We start from the raw sequence: 27,412 nt of genomic DNA, 5'->3' as shown, positions 1-27,412 counted from the left end.
GACTGCTGCCTGCAGAACCGCCTCCTGATCAATGCGGGGAAATCCAAAGATATGGTGGTGGACGTCTGGAGGCGCCAACACTCTGCACCTGCACCAGTGAATATCCAGGAAACAGATGTTAGAGAGTCTCAACTTACAAGTACCTAGGTCTTCATCTGAACAATAAACTGGACTGGAGCGACACAGACGCTCTCTATAGGAAGGGTCAGAGCAGACTCTTCCTACTCAGGAACCTTTATGACTTGGTGGTCGCATCGGTCATTTTCCAGGGAGTGGTCTCCTGGGCAGGCGGCTGGTCAAGTGGGCCGGCTCTGTCCTGGGCTGCTCTCTGGACTCGGTGGACTCAGTGGGGGACAAGAGGATGATGGCTAAACTGTCATCAATGCTGTACAGCCCGGCCCACCCTCTCCAGGGCACTTTAACAGCACTCCACAGCTCCTTCAGCGACAGACTGTTACACCCTCGCTGTGCAAAGGAGAGACTCCGCCGCTCCTTCTTGCCTGCTGCTGTCAGACTGTTTAACAAGAACATTGGGTAGTCTCTACAAACTGGCGGACATTAGTGGGATCGCGCTGTCCTGCACCTGTGTTTAAATTGTGCAATACTCAACATTCCCCACTACTGTATTTTCATCCAATGCTGTTCCTTATATTTCACTGCAGCACTGTCACTTAAGAGTATTTTTCCCTCTGTACTATGTACAGGCTAAAATGAGCGTTTCTTCATACTTTATATGTCGATGTATGTTGGTGTGTATATACACATGGTTACTGCATATATTTACATAGGTTTGATTCTGAATGTTTGCTGTTAATGTTATACATTAACGGCTACATTATGCCGCCGTCTCTGTGACCTGTATCTTTGCTGCTGTAACGCTGAAAATGTCCCCACTGTGGGATCAATAAAGGCCTTCTTATCTTGTAAGATGCAGTATACCATAATTTCACTCATTTAGTAGCAAAACATGTGAGAATACATATATTGGTGTGTGTAAACTCTACATGAACATTATTTAATTTGTACTACCTCACAAATACTGTCTGTTTTTTTTTAATAAAGCAGCAATGAACCCAATGTTGAATTATTTAAAAAAAAAAAAAAAAAAAAGAGACAAGACACATTCTTTTGAATGCCTTATTTTATTTAGCCTCCATGAGTGTTCACTCAAACTATCTGTTGGCAAGTAAGTCTGTTGAAACAACATGGGAGAAATAAAAGGCTGTTGTGATTTGGCGTAGCGTCCTCTTTCAAGAGATGCTGTGCAAAGGAAGAATAGACAGACCCAAATTGATCACTGATGCAGTGATTATGGCGGTCTGTGAACCAAATATATCTTGAGAAAAGCAATATCTGTGTGAAATACATTAGTTTTTATAGCAAAAAAAATTGCCATTGAGTGGTATTTTGTGCTTGTCAGTTTGTTTTCCCATCCACAATTTAAGAGTCTTCATGCTTTTGGAATGTGGAAGCAGGCCGGACAAAACCCACGCAACGGGACAACTTGCAGCAAGAGCTGAGATTTGAACTCAGAACCTCGCCGGCAGACGTGCTGCCACAGTTTTGTTTGATGCTATGAAAAATTGCTTGTAATGTTGCTTTGTACAATTCTTGCCTGGTGAAAGATGTTTAACATTGGGTTGGAAGGCATTATTGCAGTCACGCAGCAGTGACAAACATTGGATTCTTGTAGCAAGAGATGTAGCATAATAACAGAGACTGCTTTTATGCAGAAACACAGCTTCCCATAGCTGGTTAATTAGATGCGAGACAATGTCGATGTGAAAGGACTCAATGACTCAATCAAATTTGGGGAAAAAACAGTCTAAATGAGTGACAGTTTAACCTGCTTTACAACATATTAAGACTACAGAGTGTATCTCAACGAACAGTGGCAACTGTCAGGACAAAGTGAGCAATTTTCAAATGTACAATAGAAAATAGGTTCTTCTCTTCTATAAAATCTGGCAAATTCTATTGTTAAACCTCAATACGAGACTATGCTTTTTTTTTTTCTTTAAAATTTTATTTTTTAACGAAACTGTCAATCTCTCTAATGGTCGTGGAAGCCCGGCATGGGGAAAGGCCTGGCGAACGCTTCCACGCGGTGACGCAGCTCAGCAATGCGCGCCACTGTCTCGGGGTCCTCCAGAAGGAAGTTCTTAAAGTCCTGGAGCTTTCCTGCGCAGCAAGGGGAAAAAGATTGAAAAGCCGTACCGACGCAGGGCGGCCACGTGATTTATCACTAATTCACAGCTTGTACTTGCATTGCAATGCATTGCGGCACGCTCACCTGTCTTTTTCTTCACGTCCAAGGCGATCTGGAAACCCTCGTCCATGAGCTCCACAACCCGCACAAAGTCGGTTTCTTTGAACTGCCTGGAGGTCAGAGCTGGAGCGCCTGCAACACGCACCAAGTAAATACATGAAACTAAAGTAGCACAAGTAACTTTTTGCTTACTGAAACTTATCGGAGCAAGATTGAGTTCATTAAAAACAGTACAGATTATGTATGACGCTGCGGACGTGTGCCGAGTCATAGCATACAATGCCACTGACTATACTGATTTTTGTTCACATTCGCAATTGCCATATATAGAGAATGCAAATATATTTATTCATGCATAGTTGTTAATCTGCTCCTATTTATTGATACACATCTATATTTTTACGCAATATACAACTCTGCCAAATATTCTTGCTGCTGTTCGCATTTCCATAAGTAGTGTAATACTGCTGGCGTTCATGTCATTTTCAACTTCATTCTTATTAGATTATTTACTGATAAATTCAAATTCTTACATACAGATTTTTGACACATTTATGTTTTTACTATATACAATGCTGCCATTGCTGCTGTTCAGCTCACAATCAATTCCCTATACATTAAAGTGTCAATTTATTCATGTAGTTTGACATTCACAACCACATATATAGTATTCATTATTTATGTACAGTTGCCAAATTTTCATCAGGGGTGCCCATTACGTCGACCGGTCGATCGCAAAGGCATTGTGGGTAGATCGCCAGCCTATCATCCGTCCTCACTACTATATTGCTACGTTCATGCTACGTTCACACCCACTGCTTTGGGAGCGTTTCTGGCGGCGCGTTTGAATTAGAGTCAATGTAGTTCGCGCGGGCGGGCGCGGTTGCGTGCGGGGCGGCGCGGATGATGCGTTTGAGCGGTGGGACGCGGAGCAAAGCACCGAAAATCCGCCCATTCGCTCCATTCGGCGCGTATAAAACAAGTCAACTTTTTGCCATTTCGCCTCGCGGTAGCCAATCAGCATCGGGCATACTACGTCACACACAGCCACAAAGCGTCCTGTTCACTGCGTGTTTTTTTTGTTGTTTTTTTTACAGTTCTTGAACTTTACCAAGACAGCAATATTGTTAGCATTGGCATAGTGTGCAAAAGAGTTGACTTGTTTTATACGCACCGAATGGAGCAAATGGGCGGATTGGTCTTACTGCGAATCTGCTTGAGGCTGCCTAACAGCAGCTACTGCTGCCTTGGCTGATTCCATTCAGTGCAAGTCATCAGAGTAAGGTAATTACAAAACAGTTTTTTGTTGTATTGTGCTATATAGGTTGATGCAGCCATGCAAGGTACACCAGCATATACGGTACATATAAAAATAATTTTCAATATATTTATAAATAATGTGTTTTGCATTTTTAGTAGGTGGTAGATCATTTTGACTCGGTCATGTCATAAGTAGCTCTCAGGCTGAAAAAGTGTGGGCACCCATGATGTACATAGTACATATTTTTGATGTCCTTATATTATTCTTGCGTACAGCTCATGTCCATTTTCTTGCTAAAATGAGATTTTCCCAATTGTGGGACTAATAATTGTGTATTCTATTTTATTGTAGTCTCTTTGTCATGGTTGCATGGTCACTTGGGTGCAAATCAACATAACCATAAAAGTCAACATGGGGAGGTAAAGCTCTAGCCTTGAGATTATGAAAAAAAAAATGGGCCACAGTAAATGAGGGGCTTGGGAACTTCCTGGAAGATGATTAAAAAGAACATATTTAATTAATCATGCATTGCATAGCGCTTGTGGCTCAATTGGTGGCTGACTCATTTCCGTATGTGTGGCTGTATTTTTGTACTTTGAAAATAAACAAACATAAAAGTATTATGTGAGGAGGTAGTAAAGGGCAAAGAAAATATGTTAATAGTAGCTTGAGAGTGTCCCTTACCAAGCCTGAGTCCTCCAGGGGTCAGGGCGCTCTTGTCGCCGGGGCAGGTGTTCTTGTTGGCCGTGATGGAGACCAGCTCCAGCACCCTTTCGGCCCGGGCGCCGTCGATGCCCTTGGGCCGCAGATCCACCAGAACCAGGTGGTTTTCGGTGCCCCCTGAAACATTTAACCCAAGTTTTGATGATGTGATGAAGATTTCTCGAAAAAAGACAATTGAATCTTAAATGCTTGTATACAAGTAGTTGGGTCAGCCAACCCATTGTTTGCGAAAATTAAACAAGAGCTCACTGAAAATGAAAGAGGCCAAATTAAAACACTTCATGATGTTGGATGATTTATCCTTTTTTTTGTACGTGGTCTGATAAAAAAAAAACTTTGGGGGGCGTGGGGGCTGAGGGACTGAGATATGTGGTGCAAATCTGAAGAAAAATGTGGATACAAGAATTTATTTTCTCTTTTGACCTTTATACCATATTACATGGAGAACTTTCTGGGCTTAACTGGAAGTAAGTTTTGTTGATTTAGATTTTTGCATCATTAAATTATGCTGGTGGAACAGTGTTAGCACTCCGAGAAATGGACAAGCTTTCGTTGACTGACTGGACCACTACAATAACATTACTCTATTTGTACATGATAAACTGAATTAATGAATGACCTTCACTGTCAACATTTAATGTTTTTTCCCCCCTTTCTCCTTAGTACTGAGCAACTGACAGCATATTTTGGCACATTTTTCTGATTACAGTGAACGTATTCAGAGTATTCACATGCCAAAGCAATAAAATCTTATATATAGTATAACTTTGGCATCTTTAAGACAAAAGTAGGATTTTTCTACCATCTTGTGGCATCCTGTTGCCAAGGAACTATGCTAAAGTGAGTTGTGGAGTTTCCTCTATACAAAAGTAGTGCTTTGCCACAGTCTTATTGCATTATTAGGCAATCGAAAACCTCCGTGGGGAGTTGTCAATTTCAAAGTTTCACTATTCACGAGACAGCAGGAGGACGCTGTAATTAAAAAATATATTACCTGACACCAGGGTGTAGCCTTTGCTGAGCAGCGCATTAGCCATGGCCTTGGAGTTCCTGATAACTTGGGCAATATACTCCTTAAACATAGGAGATTGGGCCTGAAATCAAAACAACATACAGATTGTTGAGCATCAAAGTCAAGCATATAGAAAACAATGCATGACGAGTAAATAAGTTGACTAAGGCTGTTTGCACAACTGTCACGGTATCAGGACTACCTCACTTTTGGACACTTTAGATTGATTTATCACTCTCGGTATTTTAGTGTTTCAGCCCTAAATGTATATTTTGTCATAGTGGATTGTTTGGTTTAGTACTAGAGCGGCTCCACCTTCCAGAGACAAATTCCCTGAATGTTTTAACATACTTGGCAATTCAAAATGATGATTCTGATTGAATTTGTTTTTACCTGCCGGAGTGCCACTGCAACACCGGCGATGGCATGATTGTGAGGACCGCCCTGCAGCGAGGGGAAGACCGAGAAGTTGATTTTGTCCTCCAGGTCGTACATGATTTCCTTGCCCTTCTTGTCCACGGAGCGAACACCCTTGCGGTAGAAGATGAGACCCGCTCTGGACAAAGCAAAGAAGCAAAGTAGCAGCAATGTGATTGATGGACATTTCTAGTTAGCTTTCTAGCGCGTTACCTGGCTCCTCGGAGGGACTTGTGTGTAGTAGAAGTGACCAGGTCAGCGTGTTCGAATGGAGACGGGATGGCTTTGGCTGCCACCAGGCCGCTGATGTGAGCCATGTCGGCCAACATATAGGCCTTGATGTCAGTGCACAGCTGAGGAAGACAAAAGAAAAACCTTTGGATACTAAAAAAATAATTGTTGCCGCATAATTGATGTCTATGCAGTTGGTGGAATCAACGGGTTGAAAAAAAACAGTATTCTTTATCCCTTCACTGTCGAAATACATTCTATTTAAATTAGGGTTGTGTATTCACACGCAGTGGTGCCTTGAGATACGAGTTGAGTCTCAAATTTGTGATTGCAAGTCAAAGAAAAAAAAAAAAAAACGACCAAATGACAGCTCCTATCTCGTAAAAAGTCAAGTCGGGTTACTCATATCGCAAGGAACCAATGTACACGATGTCTTTTCAATGGGAAGTCAAACTCAATGTTCTGCACTCCTGCATTCAATTTTGTATTAAGCCAGTCCAGGGTGTCCAACGACAGTTCGGATAGGTTTCAGTTTACCCGTGACCCTAAAGAAGACAAACATTAAAGAATAAGGGATAAATGGATTGCAGAAGTATTTCAAATGAGAGCTGGTGTATTTATTAGCATGTCAGCATTCTTCCGAGGACCCACATATAATGTTGAACACGACACCATGGGAGACGTCTTCGCCTTCTCTTGCCAACATTTATGGAGACAAGTCACCAGTAATAAACAGCTTGTGAGCATGCAAATGACTCGCTGGCGTGGGATCAGAGCGCCGCATCCTTTTAGCGCTCCAGTAAAAATGTGCATTATCATGAAAATCTTAACTGGATCACAACACGTTTGTTAGTGGCTTCTCTGGCGAGAGAGGGGAGGTGATCACCGCCTGCAGGAGGGTTGGGGTGTGCATGCGTGTGTGTTGGTGTCGCTCCAAAGGCTACCCAGGTAACGACACTGGAAATCTGTCGAGGAGCCCACCGGTTTGTGCCATAAAACAGTGAACGGTTCCACAGAGATTCACAAGTGGAGGGCGTGGAGAAATATGGCTCCACTTCAGGTGTAGTGGCAAAGTCGTTATGGATCTTAATAAAGACATACAGTGCCGTTGTGGCGGGACACTCCATCTGATGGCACCTTGCTAAAGTGGAGCTGTGCAGCCAAGATGAATCAGTGGGTGGGTTTGACAAAAAATAACAGATCGAGATAACAGGCTCTCTGGTGCACTTTGAGTGAAGTGTGGTTTGACGTTGATTGGAGTGTCTGCCGTCACTCTGGTTGAGTCAACAAGAGAGGAAGATAATGGATGTTGGCAAGTGTGAGGAACCCTGTCATACTGTCAAAGACAGTGGAACCTGGAGTCAGATATAATCTGGCGCTGGTCAATTTCCAGTACATTTTTCCCATACAAAAAATGTCCCCCAAAAAATATTTTCACGAACATTTATTAAATGTGCATGGAATGTTTCAAGGAGCATCTTAGCATTTTGAAATGTCAAGTGCAAGAATAGGTAAACAGCAGAGCTGGGCACTTGACCCTTTTTTGCCGGTCCAGCCGCAACCCTCCACCCTGGACCTGAGTACACTTCCGACCACGACCCCCCGCCCTTATTCATAAAAATTATCCCCCCGCCCCGTTCGGCGCCCCAAACCTGTCGCCAACAGCACAATGCGTCGGTCACATGAATCAATGCGGCAGTTGTCGCTCGCAGAAAGAAGCCTAAAAAGAAGCCTTTCACTGAGTAGGCTGAGATGAAATTTGGCCGCCTCGCGACCACGTCAAACGCATAAATCGAGCCTTTTTTCAAAATTTGTCAGCCCCCACACCCCGGCCCAAAAATGGGCATCCGGCCGGGCCGGAAGGTCCGACCGGTCCGGCCCAGGGACGGACTGCCCAGCTCTGGTTAACAGTTTGTGCATCAAAATTTGATGCTGCAATTGAATTAATTGTGCTGCTCCTTCTGGTGTGCTTACATTGGCCACCGGGGGCAGTATAATAAAGTCATGCAGTAATATTAATATAATATGTAATATTAGTCTATTCACAGATTTTGGGGGGAAATCTATCCAATGCTGAAAAACTCAGTTAATTGCTGCTTTTATGGTCAGGTCAAAGCCATTTCTCATACAAAATATTGCCTTGATGCTTTCTTATGCTGAACTGAGGGGAGGAGCTTCCTCCCTCTCAAAAGCCCTGATTTCAGCAAGTCAAGAAATAGCGAAATAGTGTAAAGTGTTCTTTTGAATGATGAAAAAATATATACGTCCTCTTTAAGATACCACTGTATTTGATTTGAGGGAAACTTTGACACAGGAGTTGTAAAAAAAAATAATAATAAAATGAAAAAAAAAACAGGCTAAGAAAGACAGGGTCAAGGGCAGGTGAGGCTTGCGCACCTTCTTGACGCGAGCGTAGTCAATGAGGCGGGCGTAGGCGCTGGTGCCGGCGATGATGAGCCGGGGCCTGAACAGCTTGGCCGTCAGCTCCATCTGGTCGTAGTCGATGAGTCCTGTCGCAGGCTGAGGGGCGGGGAAGCGTTGAAGAGGAGCAGGGAAGATGGGGGCGGGGGGGGATTTAGGGTAGAAATTGTGCAGGAACCAGATTATATTACACAAAGAAAGAAAGAGTGGAGAAAAAAAAAGTTAGATATCTGAGGGTCCTTTGCAAACAACATCAAAGAGAGATTATTTCCGTTCGACGCCGCTAAGTTTTAAGTACTCCAGCTACCTTAAAAGGAGGAAAGAATTTATTTCAAAAGATTTCAATGCATCGTATCAAGGAAGAGCAATTGAGGTAATGCGGCCCTAATGCAACCTTTCAGGGGCCCGCTCAACCGAGGCGAAAAACATCGCAGGTTGGAGACACTCCATGCTCTTGTATCAAAATAAGTCAAATTAGAAGAAATATGGAAAGCTTCCCCTCCTCTTAAGATTGAGACAAGACCGATAATCCAAGGTGAGAGCAAGACGGCAGGAAAAAAAGGGAAGAGGTGATAGAAAAAGTGAGACAGGTGAAAGGAGCGAGGGGTGAACACTTTATTTAGACAATCTGCTAATCTCCCATCTGCAAAGCACATCTACGGCTGCCCCCTCGCTCTATCAAGCTGACCGTGGTGAGGGCAGAGCCAGCGGTGATGGCCGGCCTGTCGATTTCCCATTATCTCTCCCGCAGAGGGATCCCGGGTGCTCATGCATCACAAAAGCCCGGGCAGGGTGACTCTGAGCCATCCATCAGCCAACCATCGCTACCGCGCATTGGTGGACCTGAGACGTAACAATACCGATTCAATCCACTGGTTATCCTAATGCTAAATTGGTGATGATAATAATTAGGGTTGTCCCAATATGATCCCATGATTGGAAATCAGGACCAATCCTGTGATTTTCAAATGATTGGTAACAGCTGAAAAAGATGGAACTTTTAAATGTTCTTAATTTATGAAGTCAAGAATAAATCATTGTTTGCTTGATTTGAACCTCTACTGACTGAAATCCATAAAAACGTATCCTTGTTGGAACCATTACTCGAATATATATATATATATATATATATATATATATATATATATATATTCGAATTTTTTTTTTTTTTTTTTTTTACTTAACCCTTATTTGAATGCAAATAAAACGTGTGATTGGGACATCCCTAATAATAATATCCAGCAGTGTGATGGAGCCTATCCCAGCAATTGAGTCAGTAGTGCAAAAATGGTAGGTTAGGGAGGTGTCAGCTATTTTATGTTCCCTGAGGACTTTCTGTCCGACACTTGGAAAATATTATTATTAAACTACATGTCCACATGGTTGTTCTTTACTGTTTACCATGACTAAGATCGTTAACAAGCGGCAAGGAGAAGATCAAGTAGCTCAACTTACATTAAGTTTGTACGGCATGGACTCAAAATAGATGGAGGTGGCTGAGATCCTCTTCACATCTGACATATAGCCGTGGGTCAGACTGGAGGGGGTGGGAGCAATAAAACAACATGACTGAATGAACTGCACCCATAAAACTGTTAAATCAATAGTTTATAGTGTAACTACTGACTGTCCTCCGTCTGGAAGGTCCAAACCCATGATGCGGTCATGGGGGTTGAGCACAGCAGTGTAGACGGCAAAATTGGCGGGGGAGCCCGAGTAAGGCTGGACATTGACGCCCCACTTGGCCGGGTCCAAGTCAAAGGCCTCCAGGGCGCGCTTTTGGCACAGCAGCTCAATTTGATCCACCACTTCTGCTCCGCCGTAGTATCTGTAGACACGGACACCAGAGAAACAGACCATTTTGAGTCATTGAGTCATGAGAACATTAGCAAAAAACAAGTCTACACACACCTGTCCAAATCGTAGGGTGTAGATATATACTCTTATGTAGTCCCCCATCCACAAAAATACATAAATAAATAAAATAACCTTTTCCCACACGTTTATGGGAGATTTTGTTGTGGTCCAGTAAAACTAAGGTTGAACCTTTGGCATTACTGGTAATTCCAAAAGTTATGTTTGGCACAAACACAACACTTCTCCTAATCAAAAGAGCACCAAAGCTACAGTGAAGCATGGTACTGGTCGCATTATGCTTTGGCCAAAAACCAAGTGGAAGTGGAAATGATAAACAGTCCACAAAATGCGAAATGTCATGTGACCAAAACTGGACAACAGGTTAGCGGACTTCCTTTGGGTTGTTTTCTTTATTGCTGGTGCGTTCTTACATAAGTCACACACCTATATATAATGTATTTATTATGTACACACAAACAACGCCTAAAAATGGGGTATTGTCATCTTTGGTAGCTCTTGAGGACATCTTGTGCAAAACCAAAGGTTAAGGTTCCTACGAGCACTTCGTCCCAGTCCCTGCTAGAGGGCTCCGGACCATATACCAGTGCTGGAAGGCTGAAGTTGGTTGCACATATACCGGAATTGAAAAGCGTTATCACAAACTCTTAAGGCTTCTGCTGGAAAGCAACAACAACAAAAAAGTAATATAAAGCTTACTAGCGCAGCCAAAATTCACTTGAGGTTAATCCAACGGACTTCAAATAGTGGGTGGTGTGTGCTGAGTGCTGACTCCCAATTAACATGAGTTTGAATATGATTGGTTAATTGTGAACACCACCCCATGCCAGCTATAAGAGGGGGAACATTGTTCAACTTTATCCACGTTATATTTACTTCCTCAAAAAAAAATATATATTTTTTTTTAAATTCTTTAAATTCACTTGCACATGTTAAAGATCACACTAATGGAGGAAAACCTTTCTAAAATTATACATCTTTGTCCCTTATTTTTTTTACGTCACAAAAAACAAATTTGAATAGCGGTGTGTGAACCTTTTATATACACTGTAATTTATTTATTCCAGGCTGCTGTTGATCCTCTGGTATGATTGTTTGAACCATTCAAGTGGAATTACACTCGAGTGCAACAGATGGCTCAACTATTCCATCAATGACATTGCTCTTATGATTCATTCCATTAAAAAGGTTAAATTAAGTGAATGTGCAGGGATGCTGGATTCTTTCCTTTTGCTATTTGTGTTGGCGGACCACATTTGCATCCCGTGTTTGTATGTCTATTAACACCACTAACGAGGCCGTGTGCACCAAGTTGACACACTCACCTTCTCCCCGGGTAGCCTTCAGAGTATTTGTTGTTCAGACAGGAGCCCTGAGCCTCAAGAGCAGCTCGGCTACAGAAATTCTGGGGCGAGAACACAAACAAAAAGTGTGTAGATGAATTGCACGAGTCGACAGAAGAGACAAGGACGGCAAATTAAAGTGTGTTAGGCAATAAGAGGTGATTCATCCTTTTCGATAACATTGACTCCACTGGACGGGCAAGAGGAGGCATTCTGTGAATATTTGGGTGGGGATTTTTTTTTTTTTTGCATAAAACATATGGCCACACAATGGACCTTGGTAACACAAACATTATCACGGTCAAGAGAATGCTTGACCTTCAATCTATGAAAAATTTAATCGGGGACCTTTTTCCATTACAAATAATGCCGCCACAATGAATATTTTTAGAATCCGATTATTCTATCAATTATTCATTTAATCAAGTTATGGGATACAATTGTTTTGCATTAAAGTGTATTACAAAACCTTTTCTCCGGTTACTGTTTAATAACCATTTTTTGGTATTGTGTAGTGATTAGTGATAAAAATTTGTAAGTGCTTATATAATCTAAAATTCAACAGCACCATAAATCACAGCCTCCAAATTGATCACTAAAATAAATGATCATAAATAAATAAATATAACGCTCACAAACAGATTAAACTTAAAAACAATCCTAGCAAAAGGGAGGATTTATTGCTGCGGTGGAGTTTAATGCAGCGTAAGATTTATTTATTAGTTGTCATGCCACACACACGCGCATACGTAGGCCAAAATTTGGCTTCAAATGCCACAGGTGCTGTGTGTGTTGCAATGAAGAAACATGTGCATGGGTGTGGTTGCACTTTTGTGAAAAATACACGAGAGAGCCTGCCTGAGCTGCATTGAGCTCTCCTCAGGCTCGCGGCATGGGCGTAAAGGAGGCAGAATGAAGATATCAACGTTATCTTGAAGCGGCCGACACACTTCGCTGAACAACTACTGTGGCGAGGAAAAAGCAGGCGATGGAAAACCTTGTCAAGTAAGATTTCACCTCTTCTGGCCTTAAAAGGAAAACAAAACACTGACCAAAGCTGCTTTGGTACAACTGAAAGTGTTTTTTTTTCACAATACAAGGAGAAGAAATTAGAACGATTAGGCATTGCTTAAATCGAGATAAACTAACCTAGAAAACATTATTTATCAACAGTGGTGTTTCTTACAAACCACCAATAAAAATCCAGCTTGAGAACTTTGATCCACATTCATTTGTATTTTCTATTTTTACCTCTGATGCAATTAGCTCCAAGCCACGACACTGTCGGTCTTTCTCCTTCAAGAGAAGGTCCCACATCTCCGGGTCGTCCTGAGCCAGACTTTCCTGGCCTGTCCACGGGCGCTCTTCGTCCGCCACATGGTTGGCAGCTTGGGACTGTTGCCCGCGTACGCAGACGCGAGCCGGGGCACGCTGGCACAATGGCTGTGGGATCAAACAAACAAACCAAAAAATCCGCTTAATGTCCCTTTTTTTTTTTGGACAATTTCGGAAAATGTCCGGATTGAGAGGTTTCAACAAAATCATTAATTCAGATACACTTTGTTCATTCGTTGCCGATCAGTTTTAATAGTCCAGTACATTCCCTTTCCCTTCAGCTTTATTTGAAATTTTCTAATATGCAGTCTGAGGGAATTAGACACTCACATGTTTTCATGATATGAATTATCAGCATGGTTGTTCATTACGCCGCCATCAGCACTTTTACAAAAGGAATTTTACAGCCTCAGTGTACCAAAAGAGAGAATGGACTCAGCATTCCCGGCTAATCTAATCTGGACTCGGCCAGTTCCACTGCTGCAACGTTTGACCGTTTTGAGTCCGTGTAACGCTATATTTCAACCTAAGTATTGCAACACATTTGCCTTACCGAATCCTGAATGTGTTTTCTACTGTCAAGCTTTGAAACCTGTGCGAAAACACCATTTTGTGTTCCAGTATGACCAAGGCAAGGCCCATAAAGGCATGGTTGGATGAATTTGGTGTGGAAGACGTCAGAGCCCAACTTTACCTCCATCAAACACTTTACATTTTCTTCCCTTTTCACTTCCTCTGTCCGCTGTAACAGCCATATCCAAATGCTACACAGTGAACGCCAACATCTTTGCGGGGGATAGGGACCGACTGAGCACTGCCGCAAAAGCAAAAATTAAATTGACGTCCAATCGCTCACTGCCAATCGTCCTAGTCACAAGGCATATTTGGCATCTATAGTCATCAATGGCAGTGTTAAAAAGGTTAATAGTTGTCTGTTGATTCTACAAGATGGCGGTGAAGAAATACTTTTATTGATTTCGTCTGAGAACAAAAACAGTGAATAGGGTTAAAAAAAAAAAAAAAAAAAAAAAAAAAAATTCATCAGTACTACTGGGGGCCCAAGAACTACGCACCAAATGTATGACAAGAATGCCATTTCAAATGAAAAAATATGTACCAAGTAGGTGCTCTTAATTCATCAATATTTAATCAAACGGTCACTCAGCGTGTGTCGCATGGCTGCCAGTTGCCCATCCCTGTGCGCACACGACAGCCTTTTTCATACAGCGATGCTGTCAAATTGCAGCCTCAGAGTTGTAACAGTAGATGTGGTGTTAATATTTTACCTTTTATACGGAACGCAGCAGGCAGGATATTGCCGCAGAGAGCAAAAACAAAATACCACAAACTATTTCAGCCAGTTGCTTTCCAGGCAACATGGCTGGAGAGTAGTGTGTGGTATGTGTCATTTACCATTTGACGAATCAACTGCTGTGTGCGGTGTTCCCAGAATGCATCTCAATAGACACAGAAAAGGAGACTGCATGTGTAAGCACAATGAAATGTCTGAAGGTTGATTGGGCTCACAACAGATTGGCGGCCTTGCGTCACTTAATCAGCGGTAAAAAATGACGATTGGTATGTCGAAACCACCCCCGCCACCGCAGGTCTGTTGTTATCGTCTGCCCGTGTGGGCCAGGGTGTGAGGGACGGCCTCCCTTGAACAGCGCCATTAAAAAACAATTAAAAAGCTTGGTAGTTGGCTGAAAGTGAATCCAAAAGCACACCAGCAGGCTTAGTCAATGCAGTGCATGGTGATTTAGATTTCACAAACTGAAGCAACGCAAAGGGTTGCCATGTTTCCTGAGAGGACCTATTTTCTGTACTGCCTATCATGTTCAGAGCTAGAGACTAATCTATTCATTCCATTCAATCCATTTGACATTAATACCATAACTCCAAGCAGGGTCCTGTGACAGCTCATATGGGGTCCCACAGGAAATTATCCAATAACACTGAATTTGTTTAAAAATCTGTGTTGTCGTCACACAGGCGCAAAATCACATGTGCAGTTGCACGTCACATCATCCGACTGACTAAATCATCCGCAAGTGGAAATCTTGCGGTCTTTAACTGTAAATTCCCTTTACGTACGTCGATCTCACGCATGCACTCCAGCGAGTCCTTTGGCTTGCATTTAGACCACATGCGCGCCTCTCTCTGTGCCACGCACCTCACTCTGCTGAATTTAAATGCAATAATGAGGGAAGCCCCTGCGATTGTCCGGAAGTCGCCTGCCTACCCTCCCACAACGGCGCACAGCAATGCAAAACTATCTACGCTAGTCAAGCAAAGTACCAAAAGATAGAAAACTCCACCCATGCGCAGTTAGCACTTTGCACTAGACTTACGCTGGGCACGAAAATAGGACCCTGTCTGTTATTCATCTATCTATGCCAGCAACATAGTGAACGGCAGTTCAATTACTGCTTGATCACTGCTTTATAGCGCATTTTATTGAACGTAACTCAATATACTGTAATTAAAAGTACATTTAAAAGCAGTTACAGAGTAAAAGGGATTTAAAAGCAAAGGAAAGAAAAATAGCTGACACAAACTACTAAAAGACTAAAGTCTTTTTGGGGGATGCGGTGGAAGGGTTGGTGGGGTTACTCGAGAGATTGATGGACTAATCGATAGGATAATCAATTGAAAAAGGTTTGTGACAGCCCTTGAAATGACACAACAACTGTGATCAGACTATTCTCATGAGAAAATATGGTATTGTAGTTTTTTTGTCCCACAAGCCTTCCCTTCTCCAACGACATGGATATTGTGATGTATAACAGATGCAATCTTTCTATTTTGATATTGTGATAAAAGTTGCTCTGTGGTCACAACCCTTCATTTGCTCCCATGCCAGCTGCTTGCAAAGTCAGCAATGTGAATTGCTACACGATCAAAGACCCGGGCTGTGTCCGAATGTCCACCCTTATTCCTTAACCCCTCATTCACTACATAGCCCTGCACTATATGTAGCAGAATGTTCACAAAATGTTTCTGGTCCGTCATTTGTCAGCGGTCAGGGTACCCATTTGTCATTCGTCAGTCTGTCATTTTTTTGTGACGAATTGAATAGTAATCGTCAGTCTGTCAATCTGTCAGTCAGTCTGTCATTTAAGTCCGTCAATTAGTCTGTCAGAGGTCCGTTGGTCCGTCAGACAGTCCCCCCCCAAAAACGTCTGGGAAAAAAAGGTGCCCGCTAGTGACGGACTAACGCTCAGTCACTGATGGACGCGGTTAGTGACGATTACACGGACAAATGAAAACCAACTTCCATCATTCGTCAATCGTCAGCCAAACAGGCGTCCGTCAGTGACAGGCTGACAGACCTGTCCATCTGACGGAATACCCACCTCTGATATGTAGCACTATATAGTAGGGCTGGGACCATACACTTTTGTCCCATTCCGATACGGATCACGATACTTGGGTTGCGATCCAATACGTATTGCGATACTTAAATATTATAACAATATATATTTAAAAAAAAAAAAACTGAGGCATGTGTTTTTAAAGTTTTAACTTAAGTGCTATTTGACATTTATTCAAGTGTCACGATTGAAAAGTGCATAAACTGTTCCAGTAACTGTTCCTGCTACACAGGAATGCAATAAATACAACTCCATTCACAAAGCTCAACTTTAAGGACCAAAAGTATGTTACAGAGCATGCAAAACATAGCATAAGGTATTGAAAGTATCGATACTTCACCAACGTATCGAGAATTGGTATCGATACATCGTGATATGTTATTTTTTTCCCAGTGCTACTATAGAGTAGTTCCCTTATTCTGTTTGGTGATTCAGACAGCCAGAACACTATTTTCTACTCGTCACATATTACGTGCCCACTACTGAATCACTTTCATATTCGCACTTGCGCCATGTTTTCCTGCTCACAATGCATCATGGTCTATATTAACCAGTTGAGTGAACATCGATGCTCACTACTTTTCCAAGTGCATTGTGCCTAATTTTGAGTGCTTTACATTTATCCTCCCCGGGCATTCGGACACCCATACAAAATGGCGTACCCCTTAATAGAGGGCTACATAGAGAACGGTGCGCACATTCGGACACAGCCTTGGTCTCAAAGAGTTGGGAAAGAAAGCACCTCATGATTCAACACCCAACCCTGCCTCGAGCTGTGCTCCTGCAGGTGGCGGAGAGGACAATGGTGACACAACAAGGGAGGCGGCCGGCACGTTAATGGCAGTGGGGCTCGACTCTCTGCCCTGGTCTTGTCACCTGTGGGAGTGAAGGTAGAAAAGGAGAGAGCAACCCCTCACCCCCTTTCCCCTGCAGGGTTCTGGAGGAAGAAGCGGCAGCAGAGGGCGAGTAGGAGGCGACGAGGGCCTGGCTGCCTCTAGCTGAGAAATTACACGGGTCATTAAACCTTGACGGAAACTGTCCTTTGCTGTCTGCACTTCTGTGGAGGGAGGGCCACAGCGATGGCACAGAAAGCAAGAAAAACTCTTGCCATGCCTCATCCCTGCTTTCCCTCCCTTCTCCTGTCACCTTGTGGCTAAGCATCCGGCGCCAAGTAGCGCCAGCATGGCATTTTTATACGAGCTTTTCATCAAATTTCCCTCAGAGTGGAACAGGCCTGCTTTAAAAAAAAAAAAAAAAACACATGGGTCAGTTCCCTGAGGTCTATCTGCACACTCTGCCGACTCATTTCCCCTTCTTGATGGTTACTGGAGATTAATTAATAATCACAGGCATAAAGTGATCCAAAGAGCACAGGAGCCAAGGCACGAGCGCCATATGTGTCACATGTGGACTATTTTTAGGCGACGGATTACCTTGTCGGTGCAAGGTGAACTTGAAAGAAAACTAAAAATGAGATGGGTGGGATTCAATGAATCTGACTTGAAAATACTGTGGTAAAGCCCTCCACCCCCTTTTTTTATTTTGAATAAACGGTTCAGTTCAGCAGGGCATTATAGTTGTCAGCGAGTATGCCTAACGTTTCTGACTGTTGGGGTTAGAATCTCAGACCTTCCTGTCCATGGGTTTTCAATGGCTACTCTGACTTCCAGACATGGATGTTAGCTTGATTGAACACCACGTAGGGTGTAGGGAACATAGGGTGAACGTTAGTTTATGCCGTCTTGTCTTGCGACCAGTCAAGGTATGTACATTGCTACTCTTGCCAAAACGCAGCTCAGAAAGGGTCCAGTTGAGCCCCAACTCTATTGAGGACAAGCACTACAGAAAACGAATGGATGGGTGAATGGATGTCTGGATGGATGTTTGCTTAAGTGGGCAATTTTCCATATTATAGAACTAGGCTGAGCTCATCTTGCCTTGGTTTAGCAACAGTACCATGGGAGACTGCAAAGAAATTGGGCCAAATTGATCCTATCAGTCAGAACAAGGCACACTAACAAACAAAGAGAACGAGGGTCTTCTGTATTTACTTCTTGGCAAGGTACATGTCGTGCAGTGGAAAAAGGTCAATGAAAGCCGTTGGAACTCAGTATTTGTAATTACGACCAAGAGTACTCAAATGTGTTTATGTTTTACATTTACTACGAATAATACCAGATCACTACTCCAGTGATGTTCCACTTATGTAGACAATGCAGCTATCACCACTTCAAAAACACGCCTCTAGGTTTATCGTCCTGGAACTGTACTGCTTGCTAGGAATGTGACTTTAGGCAGTTTGCCTTCCCTGTCACATAGGAAGGTGGCGGTGAAGAAAAGTAAAAACGTTCCATTTATCCTTCCTCTGTATTATTGTTGCCCATTTCCTGAAGCGACTCTTGAGGCGAGTCAATTTTATAGACGACTACCGTCCATCAATGGGCATACCAAACAATCAGCCAGGAAAGACAAGAAAAACGGGGGATTATACAGAAGGAAAGAAAGATACATGGGGTAGTAGCAAAAGAAGACGCATCCGTCAGTCTGACACAGTTTCCTTTGCTCTGTCAGCGGCTAATAGGAAGGCTGTCCGTTACAAATTGCCCCGTGATTCAGTCAGGATGACACTCGGCTGAGGAAATCGGAATGGGCCTAAAGAGGCGTACAGTGACGGGAGGCAAAGCCCATTGCGGCTTCACTCGATCCAGGTCGGAGGTTTGTCAGGATGACAATCAAGACTTTAAAGACGCCAGTGAAGCCAATCGTCAAGTCACTCAGCTGTCCGCCGCCATGGCATGCGTCTACGCTACACTGAGCACCGTTTAAATCCGTGTACTGTTTGATGCGGCCCAGTCTGAAAGCAAAAGTTTTTAAAACTAGCTGAGTGAAACTGTGTGTTAATGTTGCATTATGACAGTCGGACATTATGTGCATCAATCTGATAAAAAAAAGCAGGAAAACAACTTTAAGAATCAATTCACCTCCGTAACTATTTTATTGTGTTTCCGTTATGAATGGGCACATTAGACAGAGCACAGCTGCAACAAATTTGAGACTGCGGAGTGTATTGGTTAGCTGCAGCATCTCGAGCACATGTGTCAAACTCAAGGCCCGGGGCACAGATCTGGCCCGCCACTTCTACATTCTCTCTCGTGCCAACACGGAGCATATTTTTATTAACAGTCGTATTAACTGCTGTAATGCCCTGCTTTCTGGTCTTGTCAAAAAGAGCATTTCAGTTTTACAACTTTTACAAAATTCAGCAGCTCTAATCCTGACGAGGACCAGGAGGCGGGCCCACATTACACCAGTTTTAGAATCACTGTATTGGATCCCCGGGTGTTTGAGAATTCATTTTAAACTTCTTTTTAGGGATCAATTAATTACAGATCATAATTAATTAAACTACATTTTTCTAATCTCTCGACAACCCTAAATTTAATTATATACCTCATTACAGAAGCTAAAATTATCAAATAAATAGCGATAACACAAATATGAATTAGAATACCATTTATTTTGCAAATCTCAAATCAGAATTAAATGTTAGCCCTCACTAGTGCAAACAAATATGACAGTGCAACTGGGTTTCAGTTCACCTCTCTATAAGTTATTTAAATGACTGTACCCATGGTTTAATTGGCCTTTCCCGATTCTGTTGTCAACTGTACTAAAGAAAGCAAGACTGTTCAATCGGATGAATCAGATCTCAAGCATCAAACTTAACAATCAGTATGTAAGATAAAGAACGTTACTGATAGATTCAAGTGGATAGTTAATACACAAACAGTATTTCCGGTTTGTATTTTGTGCAATGTACGTCTTGTACAAATGCCCTCTATGGCATGCAATTTTTCTATTTCCGGTATCTACTACTACTGGTGTTGAAACAATGCAAATTTCTCCAATGTGAGACCAATGCAGTGACGTCCTCTGTCATGTCCAGTCTTCAGTGGCTGTCTCTGTTATTCTGTATCATTTTCTCCCCAGTTGCTTGCTATTTTACTGTTTAAAGTGAGTTACTCTCTGCTGTAACACAGTTCCAGACAGACCTATGTGACAAGTGCCCGGTTTCACACAAGCACTTATTACGGTGTTTTAAGACTGCATTTCTTAGCTTAGCAATAGGGGTGGGCTATATCGTTATCGATACCATCGTCAATCTTGTTTCACAATGTGCAATTTTACATTATCGAGTATTAATGCTGCCTCGAAAAGGATAACGAGTCAGTCGAAAAGGCCGCAAAGTATGAGGAAATGCTGAAATCCTCATTCGGCAAATCAGTGTGCATTGACGGCAGAGGAGGAGGAAATGATAATCATTCGCCAAATCAGCAGGCAGGTCCCAGTCACGTGACTCTCTTTGCTCCTGCAGCCGAGCTATGTTTCAAATATGGAGGAGTGTCCAGCTGGGAATCATAGCAAGGTGCAAGTCCACGTTGTCTATAGTCTGTAAATTGTTTGGGGTTGACAAGACTGACATCGGTGGGAATAACATTGTTAGATGTGCTAAAACGGTCATCGCGAAGAGCAATTCTGTTCAACCACGAGCCATATGGATTACGAGGAAAACTTGGGGACTGCCCAAGCACGCTAAACGAAAACAAAAGCTTAGTAAACACACACACACAGAAAACAGTCGGCGAGGTGTGTTAATAAACAAACGCACGCACGAACGCACGCACAGTACTTCAGCGAGCAAGTCAAACTTGACAGCCTGGATGTCCGGTTAATATTCAGTTTGCTGGCTTGAAGCCCGCATCATTCGTAACTAGCCTGTATTCCCGAGGCATGTTGTTGCACAAACTACGACGGCTTATTAGTGTGATGCCAGACTATAGCCAAACATGAATAAAGTAACAAGTCTACATATCACAGTGGTGAATGAGTAGGAAAATGCACTTTTCGGTAAGTTGCAGGTTTGTTCATTCAATTTTATTCCGAATACAGTGGCCAATGTATGAGAATGGGCGTTGTATAACATCTTATTTTTCTCACGCCGGGTGACACTAATATACCGTCACACAAATCGGATATCAAATAAGTTTTTTTTTTCTTTTCCATTCTGATTGCTGTAGTAAACAGCTTTTCCTCATTCTGATTGTTCTAGTAGTTAGTTGGCAGTGGTACATCAGTACGCAGCTCAAAATGTAATTATATATGTCATATCATTATGGAATAATAGGAGACATTCAAACGAAATAAACATTCCCAAAAATCAATGTAAGTCTAGACATAATTTTTAGTTCTTCATTGTTAAAGATTGTCGTAGAATATCGTTATGTTTTGCAGAAGCTGTGTTAAGCAATTTAAAATATAAACAAGAACTGTTGTTCACAAAGGTTGTCTATCCATAATTGTTCTGTGAAGCAAGTGCAGATTTAAAATATATATTTTTTGAATACCGCCAAATTATTGTTATCGAGTTTTTGGATAAAATATTGATATTTTTTTTTAGCCCATATCGCCCAACCCTACTTAGCAATTAGCATGGCTTCCTGTCTTTATTCCAGTCGACCATTCGTAGACTCTTCCAGGCACAATTTTTTTCATTCGCGATCTCAACACATGCATATAGCCAATATTCTTGATTGAATGGATAGATTAGTATATTAGAACACCTAGATCAAAGATTCTCTACCAGTGGTCTGGCACTTGTAACGTTGTGCTCCAAATGCACTTTGCACATGTACAATAGCATGTTTAGTTTGAAATTAAGTTTGTATTGGAAGGCTCTAAAAATAATTTTCTTGGTTTGACTCCTACAAAGGATATAGTGACTTGGGAAAAAACTGATGGTAAAATGTGTATCCCAGGGTGAGATTAGTTGAGAACCACTGTTCTAGATTATGCTACAAGTGACCTAGGCTAGGTTCACACCGAAGGCAACCCAGATCACATTTTTCTGCCTATATGCGACTTGTATCCGATTTTTTTATGACAGTCTGAACTGCTCAATTCCGATTTTTTCTAATCCAACCTGGGTCGCTTTCATATATGGTCCTAAATCGGATATGTATCCAATTTTTTGCAATGTGACCGCGGTCTGAGCAGCCAGGTCGCATATATCCAACATGACGTCATCCGGAGCCCAAAATGTGCTCCGTGCAAGCAGAGGGAAAGTGCTAGCAGCTGGGGGATCGAATCTGCAAAGTTATTTTGAGTATCTGAAGGATCTGAATCTATATGAATGGCTTTATCAATCAATCAATCAATCACATTTTATTTATATAGCACTTTTCATACATAAAAATGCAACTCAAAGTGCTTTAAAACATTCAAAGCAAAACATAGAATTATCTTCAATCAAAAGAAAAGATATTAGCCAACAGGTTAACCAAAAACCAAATTGGGAATTACACATTGCATAATCAGTTCAAAGTTTCAGCGTCAGCGTGCCCTGATCGGAGTACTGGACCAGCTGGTGAAGATCAGATTTATCTCCATCATAATTCTGAAAGAGGCAAAACCAACTCAAATGAGCAGTCATCTGACTTTACACGTGCCTCCATGAGGACAACACATGACTTTTCCAAAGGAGACATTTTAAATGTTCGCCTGTGACCCTCGCTTAACCAGTTTATCAAGCAAACCAATTAGAAACAGATGCAAGGATGTGAATCCAAGCAATGGAAAAGTAAACAACATAAAACAGTCTCTGAATTATCAGCAAATGACACTTTAGAATACCTTGGGTCACTCCTTCCTATTCAACATTAACTCTTAAAGCATCAGATTTCTGACAGTGTGATCAACAGTTTGGGATAGCTATGACATGTCGATGGATCCATTAATCAATGTCTCAGACATCAACTCACTGAAGGCATTTCGTATCTCTTAGAATTCACAAATATTTCTAAGGAACTGCAATTTCTGGGTCTTGAGGATGGAGTTCTGTAATTAAGAAACCACAGCAACCAAAACTAAGTCCAAATGTCCTGCCAACATAGTTCTATGTTTAACAGTGAAATGAAAGAGTTGTTGAAAGTAGGAATCATTAGCGTGTGTGTCCAGCTTGCTACATCCTTCAACTGCAAAAGTGTGACAAAATAGTTGAAACCCTTCTTCTGTTAAAGAAACAAAACCTCACAATGGTCACCAAAATAACTCAAAACTAACAAAGGACCACTTTTGTTCTGAGCCATTCTTGGCTATTTGTGTGTTTTGGGTCATTATCCTGTTGGAGGATCCATGACAAAGCTTTCTGAGACAAGGTAGCAAATTTTGCTCCAGGATGCCTGGATAGTTTTGAGATTTTTATCATACCCCGCGCAGAATCAAGACAACCTTGAGCTAGCAAACAGATTATTTTTGAAAACTGGGTCGGAGCAATTTGATTTCCAATTCCCGTTTGCATGTCTGACTTTTCCACTTACAGTGTCAATTATCACAACAGCTACTACCACCAGTGCAGCATTGCAGCATATCAGTATATGGATAAATGTATAAAATGGCCACCATGTCTTTGACCATGTTCGTTGTGTTCGACTCAGTGATTGGCTTCCACCAGGCGCCTTTCTTGTCACACAGAAGACAATGTGAAATCATTCTAATGAACTGTTTGTTTCTTCGGTGGGGTTGTAATTTCCAAGCTACTGCCTTTTAGAGCAGTATGAGAAAATATTTACACAGAGTGATATACAATTTCGATCATACAATGTTGCACTCTAGTATCGCAGTGATTCTCAGAGTGAACTCCCTCTAGTGCTATGTGAAACAATCACTTAATTGAATGATCAAATCATGCATTAAGTTACAGTGGCTTAAACATTCTTTCAATCCAATACATTAAGGTGAATTTTTATTTGACTATGTGCAGTTCCTTTTAATTGAGTCGCTAAGTACAGTATTTCTTCCATTATTTAAACAAAGTGTTAATGTTTAAACTGTGGATTGTTTTACAGTGGGTTACAATGATTTTGAACAGACTTTTTTGGAATAAAGCTTCTGTTATTGATGGTCATAAAGGTGGTACTTAGCGCTAAGCAGTTTTTGAAGTTCTTCTTGATGTAAAAAATTTGAGAAGCACTATTCTAGCTATGGCTCCAAGATATTGGAAAAACATGAGATACGCGATATGGTTGTTGAATATAGCGATATCGATATTATTGCGCTATTTAATATGCAGCCCGCTAAAAAATCTATACATGCATTTGAAAATTTTGAAAAAAAAAAAAAGAAAAAAACAGCAAACTAATCGGACTGTATATGCTGAGAAACCTTGGCTTATTAACTATGGCAGCACAAAACGTCCATGGAGTGAATGAGATTGTGCTTGCTGTAATGCTGTAAAAATGGCTATAATCTATTTTGTCATTGATCGCTTGATCAGCAATTTATGACATTACAACCGATTATCAATTTTGCATAAAATGCAAAATATCTGCCAATCTGATCCAGCCAACCAGATCTGTGTAAAGTCTAATCGCCCAAGCCCTAGTCCCACCTATGAACAATTTTGAGTCTTCGGATTCGATAAAAAAAAAAATAAATGTTTAACTTGTTCTATATTCAAAATGCCAAATCCTTATTTTTGTAGTTCTCACTGAGTTGGGCCAAGACGAGGACTTTGCTAGTTAGGAAGCTTATGCTGTTGACGGACATGTTAAGTGTTTTTATAACGCGCCTCATAAATCATTCACCACAGTAAAAACGACAACAGCAATGTAGTGAACAGATACGCAACAGTTACATTTTCTTCTTATCAGAGTGTGTGTGTGTGTGTGTGTGTGTTGTGCCGTATGAGCCATATTGAGTACACCATACACGAGAAGAGCCACAAGTAAACACTTGCTGAGTTTCCTCATCATATTTGGAGTTACCTACATTTAAAAAAATCGGCTAAGATGTTAAAAATTGTATTCATGTAACCTTCAAAAGGATAGCGTCCTCCAATCACCCCGGTGTGCGGTTTAGGTTTACTCTGGCACACACAGCAACCTTATCACTTACATAACTATAAAAAACCTTAAGTTAATATTCACTGAGTTGCCTTGGGGGTTTTTCACGCCCTATCTGCACTTTGGAACATTTACTGATGCTGAAGACCAAATATTGATAAACCCTTGTAGGGTAGTTGTTCTGATGTGGGTTAAAAAAAAAATGCCTATAAATTAGTGTTCTCATTAAGACACTTTAAAAAGTTGTTTTTGTTGTTGTTCTTTTTAAAGGAATCAAAACTATTAAAAATTCATTACGAGGTTCCATTCATGCAAACACACTTGTATCAGTCAGTCAGTCAGTCAGTCAGTGCAGCTCATGATGAAACTGAGCGGTGGCTGTTGCATCATTACTGCAGCCACACTGACATAACACACGGTAGCTGGCTAGCATGGCAGTCTCAGTGAGACCAAGTCACAAGTGCACAGCGAAAATAAAAAAAAAATAATAATAAAAAAGAACATATCTAAATAAATTAGTTAAATGTGAAATCACACACACGAAGAGAATATATTTAAATAAATTAGTGAAATGTGAAATCACACACGAAAAAGAAGCCAGTGTTTAACAATCACCTAGTTACAAGACCGGAGAGCAGCTTGTGATTAAGCTAGCGAGTGATGTGACGACTAAAGCGTGAAAATTCGTACAACAAATATAATTTAAATGGTTTCTTAGTGAACCACTCACCCTAGCCAGTTGTCTCAGAGCGAAGGACAGCATGTTTCCAGTTTTCCAGGCCGGTTAGGATAAGAAGCAGCTCAGCCTGCAGCCACACTGCTGTCATACACCCCGAGAGAGGGCTGAGCAAGTTGTTGGCAACGGCTGGTGACGCGTACACGCACCCGCGAAAGGCAAGATGGGAAATGTAGTCCACCAAGAGAAATCGCTATATATATATATATATATATATATATATATATATATAGAGAGAGAGAGAGAGAGAGAGAAAGAGGGAGAGGGGAGAGGGAGAGTGAGAGGGAGAGTGAGATGCACTTCTGCCCCGCTCTTCAGCCCATTTATCAGTAATACAGTGAAAATGAGTGGAAATGTGTACCGGTCTATAGGCCGGTACGCTTCTAATTTTAAATGGCCATCTGTCTGCGAGTCCGACTAATCATTAGCCCCCCGCCCCCCGGCTCACCTGTTTTCTGAAGCTGAGCTATGATTGGTCGTTATCTCAGCCCTGAGCAACTGTGATGTCATTTTCAGTCGACAGAAAGTGGCAAAATGGCCACCGGCTGTGATAGCTAAAAATGGGTGGATTTTGCTGCTGAACTCATATTCCACAAACACAATATTAATCAGAATGCCGTGTTTAGACTCATCAAGACACAGAACAATTTCTTGGAAAGAAACCTTTTGGGTAGACTACCACTTTAGAAGTGCAAAAATACAAAATACTGTAGTGTCGTGTAAAAGCACACAGACAGACCTCAAAAGGGAACTTTAGAGTGTACCTGGTTGATGGTCTCTGCAATTCATCTGTGGGATTTTCATTGGCAGAGTATAAGGAGGCAGATGCGTATTCCGTATTTGTTGAAATGAAGAGAGTGCGCAGAGCAAACAGCAGAATAGTCCGCGCTGACACAAAGATAAACGAAAATGAGTCAGTGATTAGAAAAGACAGACTATATGGCAGACGGCGGCTTTTTGCGGAAGGTTTAATTAAATCGTTGTTGAAATCTGGTTGCTTTTGCTTTAAATTTAGCTTAAGGTCATGCCGTGAACATAAAAAGAAGGCACTTGCGATCACACCATTGTGTCCACAATCAAATCACGTCATGAACATAAAATTAGCGGAAACCACCTGGCAGTTTGTTGCACACAGCAAACAAAACAAGTATATCAGATTACACAGCGTGGCAGAGCAATTTTCTCTCCATTTAGTGCATACACAGTGTGTGATGGAAATGTATATCAAATAAAACCATCTTGCCTTTCCAAAGAAGTCAAAAGTTATCTTTTTTTTTTAATGTTTAGGACTTTCTTGTTCAAATTCCACGCAAAACAATCTTACTTCAATATGTTTCAGAAAATTGAAAGCACATATCTTCACAGTAAGATTGGCGTGCATATTCGTAATTGTAATGAAACGTTAACTTAATTCATAAGACTGTCCTTGCCCAGATAACTGGAATATGCTCCACAGCTTGTAAATTGTGCTTGTGGGCTTTGAAAAAGGAAAAATAAATCACTTTGCAAATGGCA

General features: G+C 41.6%; 1 protein-coding gene across 1 annotated transcript; it reads right to left on the bottom strand.

Annotated features, from left to right (window-relative positions):
* Positions 1-1,123: 1,123 nt before the first annotated feature.
* shmt2 (serine hydroxymethyltransferase 2 (mitochondrial)) lies at positions 1,124-26,052 on the bottom strand. Its single transcript, XM_086041370.1, has 12 exons — positions 25,892-26,052; positions 12,804-12,995; positions 11,535-11,614; positions 9,962-10,162; positions 9,790-9,871; positions 8,311-8,433; positions 5,896-6,035; positions 5,659-5,821; positions 5,248-5,347; positions 4,215-4,370; positions 2,294-2,401; positions 1,124-2,181 (listed from the first exon to the last, which is right to left on the bottom strand). Exons 1-12 carry the CDS (start codon positions 25,922-25,924, stop codon positions 2,054-2,056), a joined length of 1,506 nt encoding a protein of 501 aa, XP_085897496.1. The 5' UTR covers positions 25,925-26,052; the 3' UTR covers positions 1,124-2,053.
* Positions 26,053-27,412: the final 1,360 nt, after the last annotated feature.

Source organism: Filicampus tigris, chromosome 9, assembly GCF_054856515.1.
Source record: "Filicampus tigris isolate MCC_2025a chromosome 9, RoL_Ftig_1.0, whole genome shotgun sequence".
Taxonomy (NCBI): Eukaryota; Metazoa; Chordata; class Actinopteri; order Syngnathiformes; family Syngnathidae; genus Filicampus; species Filicampus tigris.
The sequence above is the reverse complement of the archived record's forward strand: the minus strand, read 5'-3'. Positions and strand labels throughout refer to the sequence as shown.

Excerpts from the sequence above, each read along its gene's own strand:
- shmt2 (XM_086041370.1), bottom strand. The coding sequence starts at position 25,924 with ATGCTGTCCTTCGCTCTGAGACAACTGGCTAGG. Across the intron at positions 11,615-12,803 it reads TGGAGCTAATTGCATCAGAG|AATTTCTGTAGCCGAGCTGC; the intron begins GTAAAAATAGAA and ends TTCTCGCCCCAG. Across the intron at positions 2,182-2,293 it reads GGACGTGAAGAAAAAGACAG|GAAAGCTCCAGGACTTTAAG; the intron begins GTGAGCGTGCCG and ends CTTGCTGCGCAG.